This window comes from Monodelphis domestica, chromosome 7 (genome assembly GCF_027887165.1).
Source record: "Monodelphis domestica isolate mMonDom1 chromosome 7, mMonDom1.pri, whole genome shotgun sequence".
NCBI classification, from domain to species: Eukaryota; Metazoa; Chordata; class Mammalia; order Didelphimorphia; family Didelphidae; genus Monodelphis; species Monodelphis domestica.
The window spans coordinates 15488982-15513335 of NC_077233.1; the positions used below are offsets into that span (position 1 = coordinate 15488982).

The following is a 24354-nucleotide window of genomic DNA, read 5'->3' on the forward strand; positions in this document are numbered from 1 at the left end:
TTGTTCTCTTCGTGATCGCTTGTGGAGAAGGGGCCCCTCTGCCTCAGGAGAAGGAGTTCGTTCGCCCCGGAGTTCCTGTACCAAGGAAATCTTCATCTTCCCAACATGATGGAATTGCGTGCAAGCAGACAGTACGTCTGTGAGGGGAGAAGTCAGTGCATGAATTAGAGCTCAAGGGAATTCCTCCCCTCTTTCACTAGAAGAAGCGGCTCCATGGGAGAGGGTGAGATCATGTGACCGCCGCCCTTCAGGTGTTTGGGTGATGCCCGCGTGGGGCCGAAGCCAGGCCTTGGAAGCACCGAATAACACGACAAGAGCCCTGAGGCTCTCCTCCCTCTTGCGGTCCCCATCAGCTGCATTACCCAGCATGCATGAGACGGCCGGGCCCGAAACCACCTGAAGTGCTCCATCAGAGCCACGGGGAATGCTGGGCTCTGGCTCGGGGCTGATTGAAGTACCGGCCGGCCTTGTCTTGCCAGGGCTGGGACGGGGGGCACGTCCAAAGGGCATCCTTGGGTTGGCTCGGTGTGCGCTTGGAGGATGGAGAGTCGTCTGTTCCGGTGCTGCCTGGGTTAACTCAGCTCCTCCAAGGCCAGCGAGCCTGAACTGGACAAAGAAGTTGAGATCTTGATCCACTCCAGACCTAGGGGCCTCCTCTTCCCCCACAAGCAGGGCGGCTCCGTCTCTCTTTCCTTCTCACCGAGTCCTCACTTGGACTCGGCCTCGTCCTGAGCCTACACGAATCGCTTTGGCTTCCTTTGGAGAGAGGAGAGGGGTGCTAAAAGCCCCACTTGCTGCTCCCATCACACCCTTTCCTGGGCAGAAGGGCCGTCACGGTCGGTCCAGGGGCAGTTTTCAGGAGCTGAACGAGGGTTGCTGAACGCAGACCTTTATTAGTGCCGACGTGTGTGCTTTTGTCATGCTCCTGGCCCGGGCTTGAAGCAGAGCCGCAAGACTTGTTTGGCCTTGAAGCATAGAACGAAAGGCCATTCTTCTGAGGCTTCTCTCCCAAGCCCCAAACCAGGGCCAGGGCTATAATCTCTGTTTATTCAGTCAAATTCTTTTCCTCTCTCTTTCTTGGAGAGCGCCATACTGATACTGGGTGATAAATGCCAGCCTGGTGTTTTCTCCTGCGCCGTTGCAGTGAAGGATGGGGTGGTGTTTGGATTAGAGCTTGTTTTCGGGGGCTTATCTCTTCTTGGACTCATACTTCACATGCAGATGCCAGGCCTGAGGTGCTGCTTTCCTATATTGGTTTTTGAAAAAAGGAGAAAAAAGAGGTTTGGAAGTATTTCAAATATTCAACACCTGGCCTTTCCCTCAGGAAGAGGAGTGAGCTTCCCGTCTCCTGAGCAAACGTGTGATGATACATGTTACTATTCCTCTGATCTGAAGAAGCCAGTTACACTTGGGGACGCACCATGAAAAGACTCCAGAAGAGCTCAGGCTCAGATTAGACCGCAAGAGCTTGCGATCGGCAATTGAGAGGAATTCCCAACAGAAAATGCAGTGAACTCTCCATTGTGGTCAAACTGCACAAGTGATAGGTGGAGTTTGTACAGTATTAAAATGGGAGTGTGGGGGGGAGACAGAGACACAGACACACCAAGAGACAAAGAAAAGTGGGGGGAGAGAGAGAGAGAGAGAGAGAGAGAGAGAGAGAGAGAGAGAGAGAGAGAGAGAGAGAGAGAGAGAGCGAGAGCAACAGCGAGAATAATTTGGGGATAATAATAATATCTACTTTGGGGCAGCTAGGTGGCTTTGTGGATAGGAAGCCAGGCCTAAAGAAGGGAGGTCCTAGGTTCAAATCTGGTCTCAGACACTTTCTAGTTGAGTGATCTTGGGCAAGTCACTTAATCACTCTTCTGCCTTGGAACTGATACACAGTATTAATCCTAAAATGGAAGATTAGAGTTTTAAAAAAATGGTGCCTGCTTCACAGGGTTTCTTTGAGGATTGAATGAGATAACTATTGTAATGAATGTTACCAACTTTAAAGTGTTCTATATATGAGAACTATTATTATTGTTGTTGTAGTTATAGGCTATCAATAGATAAAGTTAGAAGTCCTGAGATGTTATGAGGCTTTTCTAAGACCTCCCAGTGCCCAGGCCTACCAGACGTGAAGGTGAAAGACCGCTTCTGCACAAAGAACCCATTCTTTTTGTCTCCCACCTTCCCTAGTCCCCACTCCCATCTCACTCTGGAAATTGCTCTGATTCACATCCGAGGAGAATCATTTGTTTCTGGGCTTTGAATGAAAATTCAGTAACAGCTGGTTGGCAATCCTGTCCCTCCCCACCAGTTAGGAACCCCAGATTCTTCTTGGTTAGGCCTTAGAAAGAAAGAATCAAAGCCTGGAAGTTATTGGCTGCCACTTGCCTTTGGTTTATCGGGAGACAGAATTTAGGCCACATAATAGACTCTAATAATGTACTGGATGCATTTGTCAACCCAGACCTGTGGGATAAGCGATGCCACCATTGTTCTGCCCATTTTTTTATGTGTGTCACATAATATTGACTCACATTGACTTTATTTTCCATTAACACCCACAGATATTTTCCAAATGAATTCTTTTATCACATATTTTTTAGGTTTATTTATTTAATTAATTAATTTAGAGTATTTTTCCATGGTTACATGAATCATGTTCTTTCCCTCCCCTCCTCCCACCCCCTCCCATAGCCAACAAGCAGTTCCACTGGGTTTTACATGTGTTGTTGATCAAGACCTATTTCTATATTATTAATATTTGCAATAGGGTGATAGTTTAGAGTCTACATCCCCAATCCTATCCCTATCGAACCATGTGATCAAGGAAATGTTTTTTCTTCCATGTTTCTGCTCCCACAGTTCTCTCTCTGGATATAGACAGCGTTCTTTCTCATAAGTTTGGGTCATTGCACTGCTGCTAGTAGAGAAGTCAGTTACATTCGATGGTACCACAGTGTATCAGTCTCTGTGTACACTATTGGTTCTCCTGGTTCTGCTTCTTTTGCTTTGCATCCATTCCTGGAGATGTTTTCCATTTCACATGGAATTCTTCCAGTTTATTATTCCTTTTAGCACAATAGTATTCCATCACCAACATATACCACAATTTGTTCAGCCATTCCCCAATTGAAGGGCATCCCCTCATTTTTCCACCACAAAGTGCAGCTATGAGTATTCTTGTACATGTCTTTTTCCTTATTATCTCTTTGGGGTACAAACCCAGCAGTGCTATGGCTGGATCAAAGGGCAGACAGTCTTTTATCGCCCTTTGGGCATAGTTCCAAATTGCCCTCCATAATGGTTGGATCAATTCACAACTCCACCAGCAATGCATTAGTGTCCTGACTTTGCCACATCCCCTCCAGCATTTGTCACTTTCCTTTGCTGTCATGTTAGCCAAGCTGCTGGGTGTGAGGTGGTACCTCAGAGTTGTTTTGATTTGCATTTCTCTATAAGAGATTTAGAACACTTTTTCATGTACTTATTGATAGTTTTCATTTCTTTATCTGAAAACTGCCTATTCATGTCCCTTGCCCATTTATCAATTGAGCAATAGCTTGATCTTTGTACAATTGATTTAGTTCCTTATAAATTTGAGTAATTAGACCTTTGTCAGAGGTTTTTGTTATAAAGATTTCCCCCCAATTTGTTGCTTCCCTTCTAATTTTGGTTGCATTGGTTTTTTTTGTACAAAAAATTTCATTTAATATAATCAAAATTATTCATTTTACATTTTATAATATTCTCTATCCCTTGTTTGGCCTTAAAGTCTTTCCTTTCCCATAGATCTGACAGGTATACTATTCTATGATCACCTAATTTAATTATAGTTATAGTTATAGCTTATAGTTAAGCCATTTACCCATTCTGAATTTATCATGGTGTAGAGTGTGAGATGTTGATCTAAACCTAATCTTTCCCATACTGTTTTCCAATTTTCCCAGCTTTTTTTTTGTGAAATAGTGGGTTTTTGTCCCAAAATCTGGGATCCTTGGGTATATTGTACACTATGTTGCTGAGGTCATTTACCCCAAGTCTATTCCACTGATCTTCCCTCCTGTCTCTTAGCCAGGACCATATTGTTTTGATGACCACTGCTTTATGGTACAGTTTAAGATCTTGTACTATTATCCCCCCCTCCACATTTTTTTTCATTATTTCCCTTGATATTCTTGATCTTTTGTTCTTACAAATTAACTTTGTTGGATTTTTTCTAATTCAGTAAAAACTTTTTTTGGTAGTTTGATAGGTATGGCACTAAATAAGTAAATTAATTTGTGTAGGATGGTCATTTTTATTATATTAGCTCATACTACCCATGAGCAATTAATGTTTTTCTAATTATTTAGATCTAGTTTTTAATTGTGTGGAAAGTGTTTTGAAGTTGTGTTCATTTAATTCTTGTGTTTGTCTTAGTAAATAGATTCCTCAATATTTTATATTGTCTAGGGTGATTCTAAAAGGAATTTCTTTAACTCTTGCTGCTGAGTTGTGTTGGAAATATATAGAAATGCTGATGATTTATGTGGGTTTATTTTGTATCCTGTAACCTTGCTAAAGTTGTTGATTATTTTCACTAGCTTTTTAGTTGGTTCTCTAGGATTCTTTAAGTAGACCATCATATCATCTTCAAAGAGTGATAGTTTAGTCTCCTCATCGCCTTTTTAATCCCTTCAAGTACAATGCTAGATAATAGAGGTTATAATGGGCATTCTTGCTTCACTCCTGATCTTATTGGAAAAGGCTTCTAATTTATCCCCATTGAAGATAATGCTTGCTGATGGTTTTTTAATCTATACACTTTATTATTTTTAGGAAAGGTCCTTCTATTCCTATACTTTCTAGTGTTTTCAATAGGAATGAGTGTTATATTTTGTCAAAGGCTTTTTCTGCATCTATTGAGATAATCATGTGATTTCTGTAGGTTTGGTTGTTGATATGGTCAACATATGTGGATAGTTTTCCCAATATTATACCAGTCTTGCATTCCTGGCATAAATCCCATCTGGTCATAATGAATAATCCTTGTGATAACTTACTGGAGTCTTTTTGCTAGTATTCTATTTAAGATTTTTGCATCTATGTTCATTAAGGAGATTGGTCTATAGTTTTCTTTCTCTGTTTTTAGTCTGGCTTTGGAATCAGTACAATATTTGTGTCATAAAAGGAATTTGGTAAAATTCCTTGTTTGCTTATTTTGTCAAATAGTTTGTATTGTATTGGGATTAGTTGTTTTTTACATGTTGGATAGAATTCACTTGTGAATCTATCTGGCCCTGGAGATTTTTTCTTAGGGAGTTCCTTCAATTTCTTTTTCTGAGATGAAATTGTGTAAATATTCTATTTCCTCTTCTGTTAATCGAGGCAATTAATTTTTTTGTAAATATTCATTTCACCTAGATTGTCATATTTATTGCCACATAATTGGACAAAATAGTTCTTAATAATTACCTTAATTTCCTCTTCATTAGAGGTGGGGTCATCCGTTTCATCTTTGATACTGTTAATTTGATTTCCTTCTTTCTTTTTTTATTAGATTAATCAGTACTTTTTTTTATTTATTTTTTCAAAGTACCAGATTATAGTTTTATTTATTAGTTTGGTAGTTCTTTTGCTTTCAATTTTATTAATTTTTCCTTTGATTTGTATGATTTTCAATTTAGTGTTTATTTGGGGATTTTTAATTTGTTCTCTTCTAGCTTTTTAAGTTGCATGCCCAGTTTATTCACCTCTTCCCTCTCTAATTTGTTGATATATGCTCTCAAGGATAGAAATTATTCCTTGAGTACTCCTTTGACTGCATCCCATAGATTTTGATAGGTTGTTTCCTCAATGTCATTCTCTTCAATACAGTCAGTAATTGTTTCTTTGATTTGTTCTTTGATCAACCAGTTTTGAAGATTTAAATTATTTAGTTTCCAGTCAATTTTAAATCTGCCTTTCCACAAGCCCTTATTGATTATGATTTTTATTGCATTATTGTCTGAAAAAAATTACATTTATTATGTCTGCTTTCTTAGATTTGCTTGCAATATTTTTATGACCTAACACATGGTCAATCTTTGAATATGTGCCATGTGCTACTGAAAAGAAGGTGTATTCCTTTTTATCCCTATTTATTTTTCCCCAAATATCTATTAGTTCTAAGTTTTCTATTATTTCTTTTACTTCCCTTACCTCTTTCTTATTTATTTTTTGTTTCAATTTATCTAGTTCTGATAGAGGGAGATTAAGGTCCCCCAGTAGTATGGTTTTACTATATATTTCCTCCTTAAGCTACTTTAGTTTCTGCTTTAGAAATCTGCCTGCATATATGGTGAGTATTGATATTTCTTCATTATTTATACTGCCTTTCATCAAGATGTAATTACCTTCCTTATCTCTTTTAATCAGATCTGTTTTTGCTTTTGCTTTGTCTGAGATCATAATTGCCACTCCTGCCTTCTTTGTCTCAGGTGCAGCCCAGTAAAATCTTATCCACCTTCTTCCTTTTACCCTGTGTACATCTACTTGCCTCAAGTGTGTTTCTTGTAGAAAATATATGGTAGAATTCTGGTTTTTAATCCATTCTGCTATCCGCTTCCTTTTTATTGGTGAGTTCATCACATTCATATTCACACTTATGATTACTGTATGTATATTTCCCTCCATTTTTACTTCTTCTTTATGTTCTGCCTTTTCTTTTATCACTCTTCCCCTCACCTCCAACTTTTTGCTTTCAGTCTGTTTCCCCCCTTTTCCCTCCCTAATGTTACTCCCTTCCCAGCACCTCCCCTCTTATTGATTCCCCTCTTACTATAGTCCCTTTTAAACTACTTCCCCACCCTCTCCCTCCCTTGTATTGCTTCCTTCCTCACCAGTCTGTTTATTACCCTTTTACTTCTCTATAGGGAATGATACAATTTTCTGCTCCAGTGGATCTGATTGTTCATCCCTCTCTGAGTCAATTTCAATGCACGTAAGAATTAGGTATTACTTGTCTACAACCTCTTTTACCCTTCCATTGTATTGGTCTTCTCTCCCTCCCCCCTCTTCTTTATGAAATATAAATTTACCCCCATTTGATCTTTTTCCCATTTCTCTTAGTATTAACCTCTTTTTTTTACCCATATATATATATATATATATATATATATATATATATATATATATACATTTCATCCTATATAGTTTGTCCCTCTTACCTCTAAGTACACTTCTTCTATCTATCCTTATGATAATAACAATTTTAAGAGTTATCAATATCATCTTTTCTTATAGAAATACAAATCATTTGAACTTATTGGATCCCTTAAAAAAGTGTTTGTTTTTTTTTCCTCTTTCTTAATTACTTTTTGGTGATTCTCTTGAGTTCTGTGTTTGGGCATCAAATTTTCTGTTTAAATCTGGTCTTTTCTTTATGAATGCTTGGAAATCTTCTATTTTACTATATGACCATACTTTCCCCTGCAAGAATATAGTCATTTCTGCTGGGAAGTTGATTCTTGGTTGTAGACCCATTTCCTTTGCTTTCTGGAATATATTCCATGTCTTCTGGTCCTTCAGTATAGATACACTCAGATCCTGTGTTATCCTAACTGTGGTTCCATAATATCTGAATGGCTTCTTCTTTGCAGCTTGTAGTATCTTTTCCTTGGTCTAGTAGTTCTTGAATTTGGCTATAACATTTCCTGGACATTGTCAATTGGGAATTAAATGTAGGAGGTGATCTATGGATTCTTTCCATCTCCACCTTTCCCTCTTGGTCGAGAATGTAGGGGCAGTTTTCTTGGAGAATTTCCTGTAGAATGATATCCAAGCTTCTTCTTTTGTCATGTTCTAGTTCTGGTCTAGTTCAAGGTTCATCTAGACTGCTGTGGCTCTAGACTTCCAAAGGCAAGTGGAAGTATAGAAAGGAGAAGCCATGCTCAGTAGATATCACAGGCTGAAACATTTTGGGAAAGGACAATTTATGAGCAAGGTAGCACTCGGGTAGCTGCGGATTTGGCCGAAGAACCCTAGGATACGGGAGCATCAGGATCTTGGCTGCTTCTGGAGTTTCGGGAGAGCTTTGTGGCATTCTTTCTGCTGTTAGGGGATGCCTTTAATTTGGATTCTTCAGAGCAGACCACAGGATACACTAAGAAAACCCCAGAGCAACAAACAACAGATCCCCCATGCCTGTTCTTTGCGGCCTGTGTTCATCTAGTGAAACCCAACTAGCCTTTAAATGGGGTTTGGGAGATCTGAGATCCTTGATTGAGACACCATGTGTTGAGGGACCGTGTCCTCAGAGCGTGGCAATACTGAGATGACTGAGCCACCAGCATGGCTCTCGAGAAATGTTCACCTGGGCAGCAGAGACCACAGAGTGGAGGCAAGCCTGGCTTCACGCCTTAGGACGTGCCTGCAGATGTGAGACTGGCTCTTCCCAGTGTGGAGAAGCCTCCTCACCAGGTTTTATTTATTTCTGATGCTTTTAGTTGGCCAAGGTGGTCATCTGCATTATGGACATGACATTCCAGATTCTCCAATAATCCAGGGCCAACATGCTCTCCGAGCTCTGAGGCAGGGGCTCAGGAAAGGCTCCTTAAAGAATGGAGCTGCCCGGAGAGGGGGGCTTTTCAGGTTTTCAGGAGCAGAGAAGCCCTCGCAGGCAGAAGGAAGAAGGTGGGGGCTGGAAGATATAGGGAGAAGGACTCCCTGGCCTTCGGGGTTGTTTAACGTCTGATGGGATGCTGTGTTTTAGGGGGACAGGCTTGGGGCCATTAAGTTTATAGTCATCTGGAAGCAGGAAGTAAAAGTTAGGAACCAGATTCCACATCTCTTGCACCACTTTCCTCAAGCTTCTCAGAAGCCCTTCTTCGCTCCCTCCCTCTCATGGAGGACCTTGCCTCATTCTCCATTGGGAGAACCAGAGTGAATCATTGGGACCTCCCTCATTTATCAGGGTCTCAGAATCTCTTGGCATCTCTCCTCATGGTTCACTTCTTGGTTAAAACATTTATTGAGTGCCAACCGTGTGCCAGGCACTATGCTAACTGCTGGGTTTATATAGATGAAAAATAAAGACAGTCTGCCCTTAAGGACCCTGCCCTTAAATAGGGGAAGACAGCACCCCAAAGGAAGCTTGAGGGGGGAGGAGGACACCCCAAGGTGTAACCAGCCCAGAGATGCTACATTCTATGTAGTGTAATGGGGAAATTTAGGCCTCTGTGAGAGGGTTATGATATTGTAATGGCTAAAATGTGGCTACAAGATTTCTGTAATATTGAACAATGGCCGCCAAGGAATTTACTAATGAAATTCCTAAAATGAACACTCAAGTCAGAATGAAGTTTATGGAGGTTTAATCACAACGGGAGTAGGGAAAAGGAGAGGGAGAGAAGGAGAGAAGAAAAAAGGGAAAGGGGCTACTCAACCTCTGACCAAGGCAGAGGGAGCTTTAGGCCTAAAGGCCCAGGTGGAAAGAATCAGTCCTTAACTCACGTGACCGATCTGAAGGAAAGCTGTCTGCGGGCGTCCTCTCTCTCCAAGCTCCTAACACCAACTCCCCTCTAGCTCTCTCCACCGGAAGTTCCGCAAATTCCAGAGGCTGTTCCCTACCTCACTTCCTGTGTCTCACAAATCCAATGGTTGGCTCTAGCTTGGCTTAGGACAGCTCAGGTGGGCAGTTAATTATTTCTGATTTGTCATTGACTATCGCATGCCCGTGTAGGTGGGTGTGCACAATTTTTGGGTGCTAGACCAAGATGGAGACTTTTAAAATTCACAGTAGTGAAAACCAAGCAGAACTGCATGCAGATGGAAGGCTGATCTCCCATGATCTCCTTTACTCCATGCCCTGAAGAAGTTTTCTGGCCAGTCAGCTGCTTGGATCAAGGTGGAAGATCTCTCCATTTCTTCCTGCCTTCTCCAGTAGATTGCCCCCTCTTTCACCCCAACCCTTGTCCCATCCACCGCTTCTTTTCTTGCCCAGATTTCTACAACTGTAGCAAGTGATCACACCCTATCCGTCTTCCCTGTCTCTAAAAGCCATTTTGGGGGTCTTCGCTTTCTTCCCCCTCTATACAAACTGCTTTCTCCAACATTGTCAGTGACCTCTTATTTAATCTGATGGTTCTTTCTCATATCTCATCCTTCTTGAATCTTCTGTAGCATTTGACTTTGACTGTCTTCTCCTAGTTACTGTCTCCCCCAGAATTTGAAGATGCTTATTAACGATTAAAATTATTTTGAGAGACTGGCTATCAGTTTATTGATTGGGCTAACATTACAACCAATAAACTAATAGTCATCAGTCATCTCATGAGCAAAGCCTCTGACCTCTCCGTAGGCAGATTATATTCATGGAGTTTTAGGAGCTAATTATTCACCCCTTCCCTTGAACATCCCAGGACGTCTCTAATTAGTAAATAGTTAATTAGGAGACGGTCCAACAGACGTTCACCCTTCTCTACACAGGTCACATAGGCAGAAAGAGAATTATCATCTCCTTTATCAATTAGCCAGATTTTGTTCAAAGGGAGACATTCCAGAGGATTCTTAAGAACAAAGAAAATGTAAAAATCTGTAGACTGGATGGTACCTGTGATTCAAAGCCTTGGCACATCATTTCTCTCTAATATACAAGAATTGATTGGAGCCTTTCTCATCCAGTGCCCTGATGGAGGAATTAAGACTGTATATAAAAAAATAAATTTTGACCTACTCCTCTCTCTTGGTTACAAACCAATAGAAGGGACAGTTTTATGATGGAAGCACCCTGTGAGTTGCTTTGTTTTTATAGGCCAAGTCCCAATGGGGAAAGGGCCCATTGACACCCCTTTTACCAAACTCTGTGCAAGGGCTGGCCAACTCTAATGGTGTGAGCAGTGCAGAACCTGCTTCAGGATGTCAGGATGGCCGAAGCATGGAGACAAGCAGAGATCTCCAGGCTGTCACACCGTGCCCCCCTCTACATTTTTACATACTGCCTGTCAAATTCTCTTTTCTCCCAGAAACACCCTTGAAGAACCATGGGAACCAATAATAAAAAGAGCAAACAACATGGCACACTTTCAAGTGTTCTGAGCAGTTTCCAGACACTTCCTCATTTGATCCTGAAAACAACACTATAACAATAATTCCCATTTTAGAGATGAGGAAATTGAGAGAAAACTACATTTTATAATGAGTTCTAATACTTTGACTGAAATTCGAAGCATTTCATGGGACCACTAGGTGGTGTAATGGATAGATTTTGAGGGCCTAGAATCAGGAAGATTCAACTTCTTGTGTTCAAATCTGACTTCAGACATCTATTTAGCCGTGTGACTCTGGGCAAGTCACTTAACCTTGTTTTGCCTTAGTTGACTCATCTGTAAAATGGGCTAGAGAAGAAAATGGCAAACCACTCCAGTATCTTTGCCAAGAAAACCCCAAATAAGGCTGTGAAGAGTCAGGCATGCCTCAAACAAGTAAACAACACCATCTTCAAGAGATTTTTCTTGGGGTGCAGCTAGGTGGCTCAGTGGATAAAGAGCTAGATCTTGAAATGGGAAGTTCACATCTAGCCTCAGATACGTCCTAGTTGTGTGACCCTGGGCAAGTCCCTTAACCCCAATTGCATAGCCCTGCTTTTTCTCTGCCTTGGATCCAATACTAAGTATTGATTCCAAGACAGAAGGTAAGAGTTTAAAAAAAAAAAGGAAGATACTACTTGGTTGTTTGGAGAAATCAGGAAGGCTATGAGATATGTAACCAGGTCTACTTTTATTCTTCTTCTTGGCCATGGGCATCGTCTTGCTAGTATAAGAAAGGCTTTGGCCTACGTGATCTTTAACCCTGTGTGATGTGATTATAACAACTGAATCCCTAGATGATGACTTTTTGAAGATCAAAAATACTTCTAAAATCCTGTGATTTGGGGTATCCCTCCCCTCGTCCCCCCATTCTCTTGTTCAGCTAAAGAGGGCAAAAGAATATACCGGCACCCCTTCCCTTTGTGACTTTCCCCATCATGGTTTCGCTATATCGTGGATCAGCATAAGAAGGTAAATGGGAAATTGGGGGGATTCTGTGGAAACCACAGACATCACGCAAGGACCCGCAGATGACACAGAAAAAGTTCAGAAACTAGCCCATGACCCAAACTTAGCTCCAATGTTACAATTAGGAGCTGTAACACCTTGTAAAAGACAAAAAAGAAAAAAATTCAGCCTTCTCTGGCACAAAGGGAGGAGCAAAACATTCTATGTAGCGTTTGTGGCTCGTGGGGGCGCCATGCTCCTACCCTGCGATGTGGAAGGGATGCCTGTACCCACGTGAGCCATGAAACGAGGCCCCTCAGGGACCAACAAAAAAGAATCTTTTTTGGATGCTTTTTGGGGGGGAATCTATAGCAGACCCCGACCAACCCACTTATGAATTGGCACCCACAGGGGGTGCTTCCTTCTCTTGTTTCCCAAAGGTTGGCTGGCAGAATTGTGACCCCTTTGACATATCCCACACCATTTTGTATCATGATGCAGGTCCTGTTGGGATTGCTTTTGTGGTTCATCATGTTAAAGAAGCATCCAGCCAAGGGCAGCTCAGCAGCTCTGTAGATGGAGAGCAGGCCTAGAGACGGGAGGTCCTGGGTTCCAATGTGCCTCAGACACTTCCCAGCTGGTGACCCTGGGCAAGTCCCTTCACCCCATGGTCTAGCCCTGACCGCTCTTCTGCCTTGGAGCCACTATTTAGTGTGGATTCCGAGGTGGAAGGTGAGGGTTATTAAGGGAGAACAACTTTAAAGAGGACAGGATTTGATTAGGGCAAGAACCTTTGTGGCAGCTTATGTTGTGACAGGGCGAGAGGGATGCTAAGAGGCAGCCCTGCTGTCCTGCAGAGGTTCCCACGTCGTGACTCTTTCCTCTCCTCGGGGAGGTGGGCCTCAGTTTCCTTCTCTGTAAAATGAGCCGGGGAGGAAACGGCGGCCCCCTCCGGCACAGCCCCGACGGGGTCCTGGAGAGTTGGACCCGGCCCAGATGACCAAACAGTAAAGCACGGGTGTGACGCGCCGTTTTTCTAGTTGTTGGCCGCGGGTGGCGGACTTCTCCTGGACGGGGGAAGACCAAGGCTTCTCCCTCCCATCCGGCGCCAGTTCATGGTAGAGAACCCTTTCTCTTGGTGGCACCAGGGTGAATGGACGTGGGGAAAGGGCGGTGCTTTCCCGGGGTTGGGCCTCTTGCCGTGTTGTTGGAGGCTGCCCAGAGGGCCGTCGCTCCTGGGCTTTCTGGGAGAAATCCCCGCAGCCCCCAGACTCACTTTGCGCTGCCTCTCGTCCTCAGGGCTGGGAGGAGACAGTGGACGCCGCGGTGGCCCACCTGCTCAAGACGTGCCTCTCGAAGAGCCCCAAGGAGCAGGCCTTGAACCTCAGCAGCCAGCTGACCATCCCCAAGGACACGAGCCGTCTGAAGAAGCACATCACGCTGCTCTGCGACCGGCTCGCCAAGGGGGGCCGCCTCTGCCTGAGCACCGACGCCGCGGCGCAGCAGACCATCGTCATGCCAGGTAAGAGGGCCGCCGCGGGCCGGCCTCGGGAGCTTGAGTTTCATGCGAGAATGATGAGAGCCAAGAAAATCGCTCCCACATTTTCTTCCGGCCATCCTAGCGGAACCACTTGAATAAATAGTCTCGGGGCCTCTGCTGGCTCGACGTTTCTGGAGCCGCGCCGCCCCTGCTTTCGACTCCACCATACGGTGTGTTTTCCTTCTCAGCAATAAAAAGCGGATTAGAGAATCAAACTCTTTTTAAGGTAAAGTTTTACTAAATGGGGTCACAAGATACCGTATTTCAGGAACACAAACAGAATACTAGAGCGGCTAATGGAACCCAGATGAGGCTCTTGTGCAGCTCTCCCGGACGCCGAGCCCAGCGTCACTGGCTAGAACGCAGGAGTCGCCGTCGGCGCCAGGCCCCGGCCGGCCTTATTCTCGGCCCATCCGGCTCTGGTCACTCGGAGCGGTAGCCTTGGGGGGGGGGGAGGCCGGAGCCCGGTGGGGCTGACTTTATCTGCGTTCTCTTTCCCTGGGCCGTTCGATGGCTCGGGGCACAGGGCCCTGGTGTGGGGGCTTACAGCCCGCAGACATAAAACGGAGGGGCCGAGAGCATCCTTCTCCTTTGTCTGTGGCCTGCAGTCACGTCCTTGGCGGATTCTCCCTTTGTCCACTCAGCATCCTTAAAGAGGCGGCGGACCGATGCCCCAGCACTTCCTTCGCAGGCTCGGTCCCTGAGGACCCGCTCTCCCCTAAAAACACGCTCTCCCTGGGGGCTGCGTCCCCGGGCTAGCCCGCCCCAGTGAAACCCACTCGTTCCCCTGCCGAGAAGAGTAAAAAGCAAACCTCTGCCATGGCAGGGGCTGGGGGGCCACGGCAGGATTTCGTGGTCCGGGGAACCCCTGAGGACGGCCCTCCTTTTGCTGAGGCTTCAATAGTGCACCAATTAAAGTGAGTTTCTCTGCCCAAAGTATTCTATTTTATGAGCTTTATTGAAGATGATTAGAATTAAAGAATAAAGAGAAAACCGAATGAGAAAAGCCCGTGCCGCCTCCCCACAACATCCTGCCTGCTAGGTGTGTGCTGGGAAGCAGAAGCAGGGAGAGCACGTGGGCGTACAGACCTTTGAATACTAAGTGTGTCCTCGCACTCCGGTGAGGCCTCGGGGAGATGATAGGGCATTCTGGGAACTACAGAGGCCTTCTGGGAATTGAAGCCTGGGGTTCAAACCTCCATATTACACTGCTCAGAGAGGCTGGGCTCCCTGACTCCTTGGTCCATACTGGGAATTAAGCAGGCAAGCGCCTGCGCGGGAAAAGCAACCCCTCGCCTTCCGTCTCAGCTTCCAGGGCCAGGGAAACGCGAGTCGGCGCCTTGCCAGGGTCGCAGCTCGCAGGTCCTCCCACCTCCGGGCCTGGAGCTCTGGCCGCCGCTTCCCCGCTGGCCCTCTCTAAGGGTCGCCGCCCCCCAAAGCTTCCCGAGCTGCGCCGGCAGTGTCGAGACAGGCCTGGCCCAAAGGCTTCGGGGAGCCCTGGTCTCCCCTTACTCCTGGGTCGCGATTAGTGTACACACAGCGCTTCTACGGTCATGGATCGCACCGAGGTCCGCTCAACGCCCCAGCTGGGGGGCCTTGGGGCATTTGGGGGGACAGCTTTTAGGGGAGGTGAGTGAGAACCACGGCCTCACAGCAGAAGGGCACCTGCCTGTGGGGGAAGCAGAGAGAGTGGGGACAGCCCCGGGGCACTGGCCCCTCTATCTTGGTACAGGAGGAGGTGCAGCGAGGTCTAGAGTCCTGGGTTCAAGTCCACTCTGACCCTTCCTGTGGCCCCAAGCAGCTTCACCCCCATGGCCGGTCCCTCAGCGCTCTGCTGTGTGGGAACCTGGACACGGTATTGCCTCTGAGACGGGGGAGGAGCCTTTACCAAGCACATGACAGGGCCTTCCCCGACCAAGGGGCGGCCATAATCAGCCAGAGGACCGAGGTCAGAGACGAGGCCGAGCGGCCGGGAGCAGCGCGGTGTCTCCACACACTCTCGTGGCGCCCGTGTGGGCGCCGGCTTACGCTGGCGGTGGCTCGGGGGACAGATGAGGGGGGCCGCGTGCTGCCCCCGCCCCGATCCTGCCGTGCTGTGTGCCTCGTCGCTGCCCCGCTGGGCTGCCGCTGCTTAGGCTCTCGGGGCTCCTGGGCTCGGCTGGCCCAGCATCTTTGCAAGGTCTTTCAGAGGCGGCAGGAGGGCCGCCCCTCTCCTTCCCCGTGTCCCCCAGCTCCTCAGGAGGACATTGTGGGCCTCCAAGTGCCTTAGAAGAACGAGCAGAGGCCTCCCGGAGGCTCCCAGCCGGGGCCTTGCCCGGCCCGCTCTCCACCGTGCTAGCCCGTAAGGCGGGTGACGGTTCGGGGCCCAGTAACTGCCTGGCCGGCCTCCGAAGGGCACTGGGGCTTCCTGCGGCCTCCAAGAACCTCCCCGGCTGGTGTCGGCGCCCGTCTCTGGCTCCGCTCCGGAGCTTCTGGGCCTTCACGGCCCGCCACAGAAGCCTGCTGTCCCTGCGCGTTCACGCCGGGCCTGGACGTCTCGCCCCGGAAGCAGACCGCACCGCTGCTTGGCCGCCTCTTGCGGACCCCCCACCTTAAGGAGAACGTGCAGGCCGGCCGTGGGTCCGCTCCTGCCCGCCGGACATCCTCTGGTGGTCCTCCTTCCCGTCCGGTCCAGCGCAGGGCAGCGCCTGCTCCCCGGTCAGCCTCGCGGGGTGCTTGTGGGCTCGCTGGCTGTTTTCCCAAGTGGAGAAAGAAGTAAGAGCGTCCGTGGCCTGGCGCGGCCCTCGCGTGGGCTCGCTGCCCGTGTGGGCAAGGGGAGGGGAAGCGAGTTCCCTGTCCTCACCTTGGACTTGAGGGAGCAGAGTGGTGCGGGGGGTCACTGCCCCCCGCTGGACTCGGTTGTCCTGAGAGTGCAGCGGCAAAGCCCCGGATTCGGAGTTCGAGAACCTGGCTGAGGTGGCGGACAGGCCAAGGACTCCGTTTCCTTACGTGTAAAGGGGGAAGCGAGGCCAGAGGCCTGAGCTTCCTCAGGTTCTGCCTCTGGGATCCCCAGTGTCTGTAGGGGCAGATTTGCTCCCTATGACCCTTTCCAGCTTAAATTGGGCCCCTTTTTCGCAGGGAATGTCTCCACGGTAGCCACGCCTGGGGTCTTGGGCACTCAGGCACGCCCCGGCCACGCCGTTAAAGCTACGTTCGGCTTGTGAAAAGTGCCCCTGTGACGCCCCGAAGCACAGCGGGAAAAGGCCTCCGAGGCCACGTGGTCCGGCCTTCACCCAAGGGAGCACCGAGGCCCAAGAAGAGAGCAAGAGCCTTGGGTGTGCCCCCAGATGTGGGGAGACAGCAGGTCCGGCCTTTCAGGCGTCGGGATCGTCGCCCTCGCGCCCAGCTCTGCGCTGCGGAGCCCGCCGTCGTTGGCCGGGGTGGCCTGGTGTCGGGCCGCCCTTCTCAGCCCTTCCCTCGCGGAGTCTGTGGAGCGAGTCAAGGTCTCTAGAGTGGACTGCTGCAGCCTCTTCCCCGGGAATTCTTCAGACGCCGGCGCCACCCGAGGAGCCTTTTCCTTATCTCCGGCCCGCACCAGCCTCTGTACGTGACTTCCTGCTGGGAATACGGTTTCCAGCGTGCCCGTTTGTTGCGGTCGTCTCGACACCTTCCTTTTCCCCTTGTTTCAGTTCCGTGTTCTGCTCTGCAGATTTATGAGGCTCGGAGCCTTCTGCCCTAATGGCCCTAATTACCGACACACACAGTCAAAAGAGACGGTGTCGGTGGCTCAGCCCATGAAATGTGGAGACGGATTCTCATTGTGCTCATGAGAAATGCATGGCCTTTATGGCCTTCCCCGGGCCCTCTTTCCGGGCACCTCAGCCCTCGTTCTGCCGAGGCTCTTCCCCCGAAGAGTGCTGGGTGCGAGCCGGGGATGTCACGGCCGATGGGCTCTCGGTGATCCGGTGCTCGGCACCCAGAGGAGAGAGCTGTGCGAGGGCAGCGCGGGGCAGGATCTTACATGCCGCTTAGCCTAAGCGCCCCCCTTCTTTAGGGAGAGGCAAGCCAGGCCCCACGACTTATGGATGTGGTCGGATGACAGATGAGCTATCAGGCTCTGTCCTCAGCTGCGTTGCCTTTGACACCGGCCAAACTCAGAGCTAAAAGGGGGCGCTCAACGGGTCCATCCGTGTTAGGCTGCCTCCGAGCCAGAAACACCCACCGCCCCACCGCGCCCCTCTTGCCACGCAGCCTGGTGGGTTGGAGGGTCACTTTAATGAAGTGCGTCGCTGACCCCTTCTTGGGCTGAGGCATTTTTAAACTTCCCTTTTAATATTTAAAACAATGTCATTTCGGTAATGGTCCACTTAGTGGTTTGATCTCCATTTGAGGACCCTTCTGAGTCGGTCATTTCATCAGTAGCCTTGAAGCCTTTCCTGTAGAACAGCCCCTCCTCTGCCAAACAAGACACCTTAGCGTTGTTCCATACAGACAGCTGAGCTTCCTGTATTGGTTGAACGGCAACATCCTGCGGTTCTTTAGTAAACTAAAAGGTAAATTGGATTTTTTTCCTCCTGACTTGGGAAAATACCCAGGAAGAGCAGCGACAAAGCTCTGGAGCCGATTTCTTTGCCTTTTGGAAATAATAACAAATGTACACATTGTAGAGGAGTGGGTCCAGTAGCTAGCCTCAAGAAAGCAGCCGTCTGTAATTCTGTCCAGTCATGTGGAAGTCAGGGAGAAAGGAAGACCCTGCTGTGAAATAGTGTCTTTCTACTTTAATCATTAGGTGGCCCTGTGAGGTTACTGGTGAGACAAGGAATGGAAGGAAACGTGCTTGTTAAGTACTTTTATTTGTGTCTCACCTCCTAAATTTTCAGGTTCTTGGAATTCCCATGATCTCCTCCCTCACCCCACCTGAGCCATAGGTAGTGTGGTTGTACCCGGGCCTCACCACTACCCATAGGTGTTCTGCTTCCTTAATTAAAATCTCTACTTCCTTTGTCTGACTATAACCTCCTATCTTGTCAGCGTTCCCTAAACCTTTGTCTGCCCCATCAGCACCTCCAGGGCCTCCATCACTCTAGACTCTCAGACCCTCAGCTTTGCTCTGGCTTCGCTGTCCTTCCATTCCAAACCTCTCTCTACTGTTCTTGGTTCAAGGCCATGTTGATAGGAGACTTCTTGGGGAACATTTTGGGGTTCTGAATTGTCTCATGTTTTTATCAATTATTAGGAGAAAGATACAAATTGTTAAATTTGTTGTTTGTGGGTGACACAGAGCAAGGGATGGTGGTGTCAGGATCCACAAGAAAAAGATCTTGGTAGAGAACATCGCATTGGGTTCATTTATAGGAACTTTTAAAGTTGGCAGGTCATTTTCCTCACAGCCACCCTTGAGGCCGGTCATTTCTTACCTCTTGAGGAACTGGAGGCTTAGAGAGATTAAGTGTTTGGCCTAGGATCACCTTTTCTAGTCCTTTTGCCTTTAATCTAGCATTCTTTCCATTGCAGCAGGGTCTCTTCTGAGGAGGGTTCTTTGTTCACAAAGGAAACATAGGGGAGTGAGGGGACTGGGAGGACCTGGGAGCTGTCCAGCTTCTCTCTCCCACTACTCTGCTTTGAACCAGCCACTCTCTGCTTCTTGGTGCTGGAAACTGCTTCAGACCGGGAAAGGAGGCTCAGGAGTAGTCTAGATTTGATTGATGGGTAGATGGTTAGATGGATTGATGGTTGGATGGATGGATAGATAAATAGATGATGGATAGACGAATGGATAGATGGATGGATAGATGGATGGATGGATGAATGAATGGATGGATGGATAGATGGATGGATGGATGGATGGATGGATGGATGGTTGGATAGATAGATGATGGCTAGATGGGTGGATGGATGTATAGATAGATAGGTAGATAGATGATGAATAGATGGATAGATAGATAGATGGATGAATGGATGGATGGATGGATAGATGAATAGATGGGTGGATGGATAGGTAGGTAGGTAGATAGCAAGGTATTACTATATTTATTTTAGAGACAGAGAGATAAATAGTGCTTATGAGCTTGCTGAATTTAATTTTGAGTGCAGAATAATTCCTGTGGATCAAGACTGGTTTGTTATTCAAGATAATTTTCTTTTTACTGTCTTGACTGGTTAGCTCACACAGGACTGTCTCTTCTGCCATTTTCTCATATATTTATGCATATTTTAATTTTGTTTACCTGAGGTTGAGATATAAAGGAATTTTTAAAATATATGGACATTGCTTATTTATAAATATATGCTTTATACCAGACCATTCATTGGCATATAGTCTAATACTATTCTATCCTGATTAATAAAAATTAATGCATTTCCCCCACTTCCTTTGTTAAGGAAGATAATGGAATGGTTAAAGACCTTTTAAAAAATTGATACCTTAAAAATTTACATTCATTTCCAGATATGTCCCCTACACATCACTCAATAAGCCTTCACTTGGTTTAAAATGTTTAATTTTAATTTTATTTATTCATTTGGGCCTTCTCTTGTAACAAAAATGAACAAAGAAAAAGTAGTTTTGCCAAAGTAGCTGGCACATTGATTGGGTCTGACAGCATATACAACAATCTCTAGCCATAGTACCCACCTCACTAGTGAATCCAAGCCAATGTATTTTCTTATTTCTTCTCAAAGACCAATCATAGGACGTTTCAGTTTTATTTTCTTCTTTTTTTCACTTATATTGTAGTCATCATGACTGTTGCTCCCAGGGCTCTGATGGCTTTGCTTTGGGTCAGTTCATACAGTTTTCTCATGTTCGTTGAATTCTTCACAATGCTTTTTTATATCACCATAATATTCTGTGACATTCATGTACCACCCATTTATTGACCATTTTTGACCCATTCATTTATTCTCTAGTTAGTGCTTAAAGATATCTTGCTTTATAAAAAATTGGAAAATGGGGGGCTGCCCTTCGATTGGGAATGGCTGAACACATTGTGGTATCTGATGGTGATGGAATACTATTGTGCTGAAAGGAATGAAGAACTGGAGGGATTCCATGTGAACTGGGACGACCTCCAGGAAGTGATGCAGAGAGAGAGAGAGAGGAGCAGAGCCAGGAGGATGTTGTACACTGTAATAGCAATAGTGTGGGATGATCAAATGTGAGAGACTTAGTTGCTGTTGGCAGTGCAGTGATCTGGGACATTCCTGAGGGACTTCGGACCAAGAATGCCATCCACCTCTGGAGACAGAATGCAGATGAAACCATTTGATTTTTCATGCTTATTTGGGTCTGTGTTCAGGGGTTTGGTCTTATTCGATGATTCACTTATGAAAAAGAATAATATGGAGACAGGCTTGGAGTGATAGTACATGTGTGTGACGCAGTGGAGTGGGGAGGGAAAGACCATGAATCACGTAACCTTGGGGGAAAAGATATCTTGCATCATATAAATACTGCAGACATCGTAGTATCAGAAAATGGCTTTATGACCTGCGTAGACACTGAAATCATCCACTAGAGCGAGCCCTGACAGAGCACCTGCCTAATAGCTTACAAAGCATTTTACCGAACTGATCTCTGCCAAATCTCACCATGCCAGTAGCGATCCAGGGCCCAGAGCACTTATTACGCAGGTAGCATTATTATCTTGTAATATCTTCTTATGACGATGTTTTTACTTATTGTGATTTATATTTATTACTATATATTTTTTGTATTGTTTATTTTAGGAAGAAACAGAAGATGAGAGGAAGGAAGTGACCGCAAATGGTGACCAGAGGCAGGATTGGAATCTGGGTCTTGAGGACCATTTACTGGGTCGTAGTTGGGGGAGGGGTACCCTACTGACCCTTACAGGTCCTTGACAGATGGGCCTATTTGGGAATGGCATGTTAGCCAGTGTGTTGACTAGGCTCGGCTTTCCGATGTCGTGGACACGCGCATCAGGCTTTTCTGGGTCCTGTTGGAAGGGCTGTGCGTGCTCTGGAGACCGCGCCGCCCCATCGGGGTGATAGCATGGCGCAGGCCTGGCTCTCCCCCGCAGGGGAGCCCCGGCCATCTCAGAGAGGCTTTTCTTGTAAGTGCACAGGAACAGCCTCACTTTTACAGCCTCCAGAACAAATTTCAGCCCCCCTGACTATGACACATGCTTTCCCCTGGAAGTGCATAGAGTGTGCCGTTCACAGCTAAATGTCAGAGGAAAATTTTCCATGAATTCACAGCAGAACCTCCCAGAACTGTCCCTTCCAGCCCAGAGTGTCCGCGTGTTTGAAAGCCCCCCCCCCTCGCCCCCACCTACTGGTGCCTAAATTAGGGGCTCTCTTTGGACCAATCTGCTTCCTTGACCTTTGCGCGAAGCCAGCCGTCTCCACCTGAGCGCTTCCTGTCTCTCTGTCGCTGCGGCAGACTTGGCTTGGGGCCCCCAGCTCGGCCACCTCCCCTCGGATTTCCTGCCTGGGCCTGGTGGGAGCAGCCACACAGACCCTGGACCCTACCCGAGATTGTCAAGGAGGGAGGCCGGCGCCCCCATGTGGAGAGCGGAGGAGAACCCTGGCGTCCCTCTGTGGCGGGGGTGGGGGGTGGGGAGTCCCTGCTTCATTTGTTCACCCCCTGTGCCTACCCCCCCCCCCCCCCCCCCCCCCGGCTCCGGCTCTGAGCCCAGGCCTGGCCCGCCACGAGGTCCGCACGTTGAGAGCGGAGGAGAACCCTGGCGTCCCTCTGTGGCGGGGGTGGGAGGTGGGGAGCCCCTGCTTCATTTGTTCACCCCCTGCGCCCCCCGCCTCCTAGGACCCCCTGCTCCCCCCGGCTCCGGCTCTGAGCCCAGACCTGGCCCGCCGGCAGAGTCCGGCCACGAGGTCCACACGTGGAGAGAGGAGGAGAACCCTGGCGTCCCTCTAAAGCGGCTCTGGGTGCCGTGCCCGGGGCTCGATGCCGAGGCTGCCCTTCCCTCAGAGCTTCCCTTCTCTAGGAGGAGACGGCAGGCACACGTCGGCCACGTGGACCACGTTGGTCAGTAAACATGCCGTTCACAATTAGAGAGCCAGCGTGACAGGGTGAGGCGAAGCTGCCCCAGAGCCGAAGACGCCAAAGACTTGGAGACCGGCTGGACTGACGTTGAGCCCCAAGCCGACTTTCTTATGGATAAATGGACAATTACACCCTTTGGTTCTACAAGCCCACTTGCCGATCGCAGAGTGATCCTGGGAAGGGCATTGGGGGGTTTAGTGGACTTGAACTGCAGGACCAAACCGGAGCATTCCAAGGCTGCCTTAAGAGAGGAAGAGGAACATCTGGCTTTAGGGAAGGAATTGTCCTGGAAGACTGTCTGCTTTTCCGGGGTAGCTCAGGCCAGCCCTGCCTGGAGGTCAATTCTGAGCATTTCAGGAATGGCAGGAACTTTTTATTCTCCATAAAATCTTTCAGAGAGTTTGCCTGGATGAAAACCCAAGAAGGCACCGGGCTGCCTTGCTTTCTTTCTTCAGGACATTCCCCAGCGGCACACGGCTGCCCTCAGGGTGTCCTGCCTTGTTCTTTTTGGTGAGTCACGGGGGGAGAAGGCAAAGAAAGGAGACAAATGCCTGACGTGATGTAAAGGCTCTTCAGGTCAACAACAGCATGTCTGCTGTGAGCCTGGTGGACTTGTACAAGGTTCCTTGCTTGGTGATCGTCGCAGTGAAGCCTGGCACAGAGCAGGGACACCGAAGGCATTTACCACTGTAATGGAGGATGTCTCTCCGGGAGCACCAATGAAAAAGGAACCCCTGACGATAACGAGCTTGCCCAGATGCTCTCGGCTGCAGGTCACGTTGTATGCATTGCTCTAAGCCCAGAATCTTGCCTGCGAACCAGCATCTATCAGCTCTCGAAAGAGACTGTTCTTACAGGGAGGAAAGAAAGCCGATCCATTCACAAGGAAGCCTGGTTATCCTGAGGATAAGGCCTTGGTAGCCCCTCAAGACAACCCGGGAAAAGGGGCCCAGAATGGAAGAGGAGAAGAGAGAAGGCCAAGTTGCGCTGGAGATTGAGCCCAGCATTTCACAGCCTCCTGAGGGGCTCCCAACAAGGCTGCTTTCTTCAGCATGGCTCCATTTGGCGCGCCGGAATCTATGAAGAATCAGAATGATGGGTGAGGAGAAGCAGGAGGAAGCATGTTTGGGGGGGGGGCTCAGCCCAGAAATGGCCTGGAAGACCTTCCCTAGGACTTGTGTGATCAGGAAAGGAGATGGGCAGCTACCTGGTGAGAGTGAAGAACTTCTCCTGCATAGCTGGAGGGTTGGCACGTTCAGAGGCTCCAAAGAACCTAAAGGAGGATGCCGAGCATTCGGGAGGTCATGGACAAGGAGGAGGACACTAGGAGGTCATGGACACTAGGAGGAGCGGGCCTGGGAGATCAGCACCAGTGAGTGAAGAGCCACATCCATGAGCTCGTGGACCCATTGACAGGGCAAGAGGCAGTCCCAGATCTGTCCCAAGGAGACATGAAGCACATCTAGATGGGGGTGAATACTGGCAGGAAATCAAACGTAGTCTTCTCCTCGAACATCCGAGGACTTGTTCCCTTGGTTTCCGTAGCTTCACCGTGGAATGGTTCTGGCTGGGTCAGGGTTCACTAAATATTCCCATTGGCACTTGTTGAACCTGCTTCTTGTTTTCCCTTTGTGTTTATTTCAGGCTCTAAGATGTCAATGGTGAGGGGCTCCCTGGCACAGTGGACAGAGTGCTGGGTCTGGAGTAAGGAAAATCTGAGTTCAAATCTGGCTTTAGGTACTTACTAGCTATCTGGTACATAAGTTATTTAAACTCTATTTCCTTAACTGTAAAATGGACATAATAACAGTATCTATGCCTCT

General features: G+C 47.7%; 1 protein-coding gene across 2 annotated transcripts in view; it reads left to right on the forward strand.

Moving 5' to 3' along the window:
• Positions 1-24354, forward strand: part of BBS9 (Bardet-Biedl syndrome 9) — a 340104-nt gene that overhangs the window by 265452 nt on the left and 50298 nt on the right. For both annotated transcript variants that reach the window (XM_056804267.1, XM_056804266.1), the window contains one exon: positions 13287-13509. In XM_056804267.1, coding sequence (XP_056660245.1) covers positions 13287-13509 — 223 coding nt within the window. The remainder of the gene's footprint in view (positions 1-13286; positions 13510-24354) is intronic.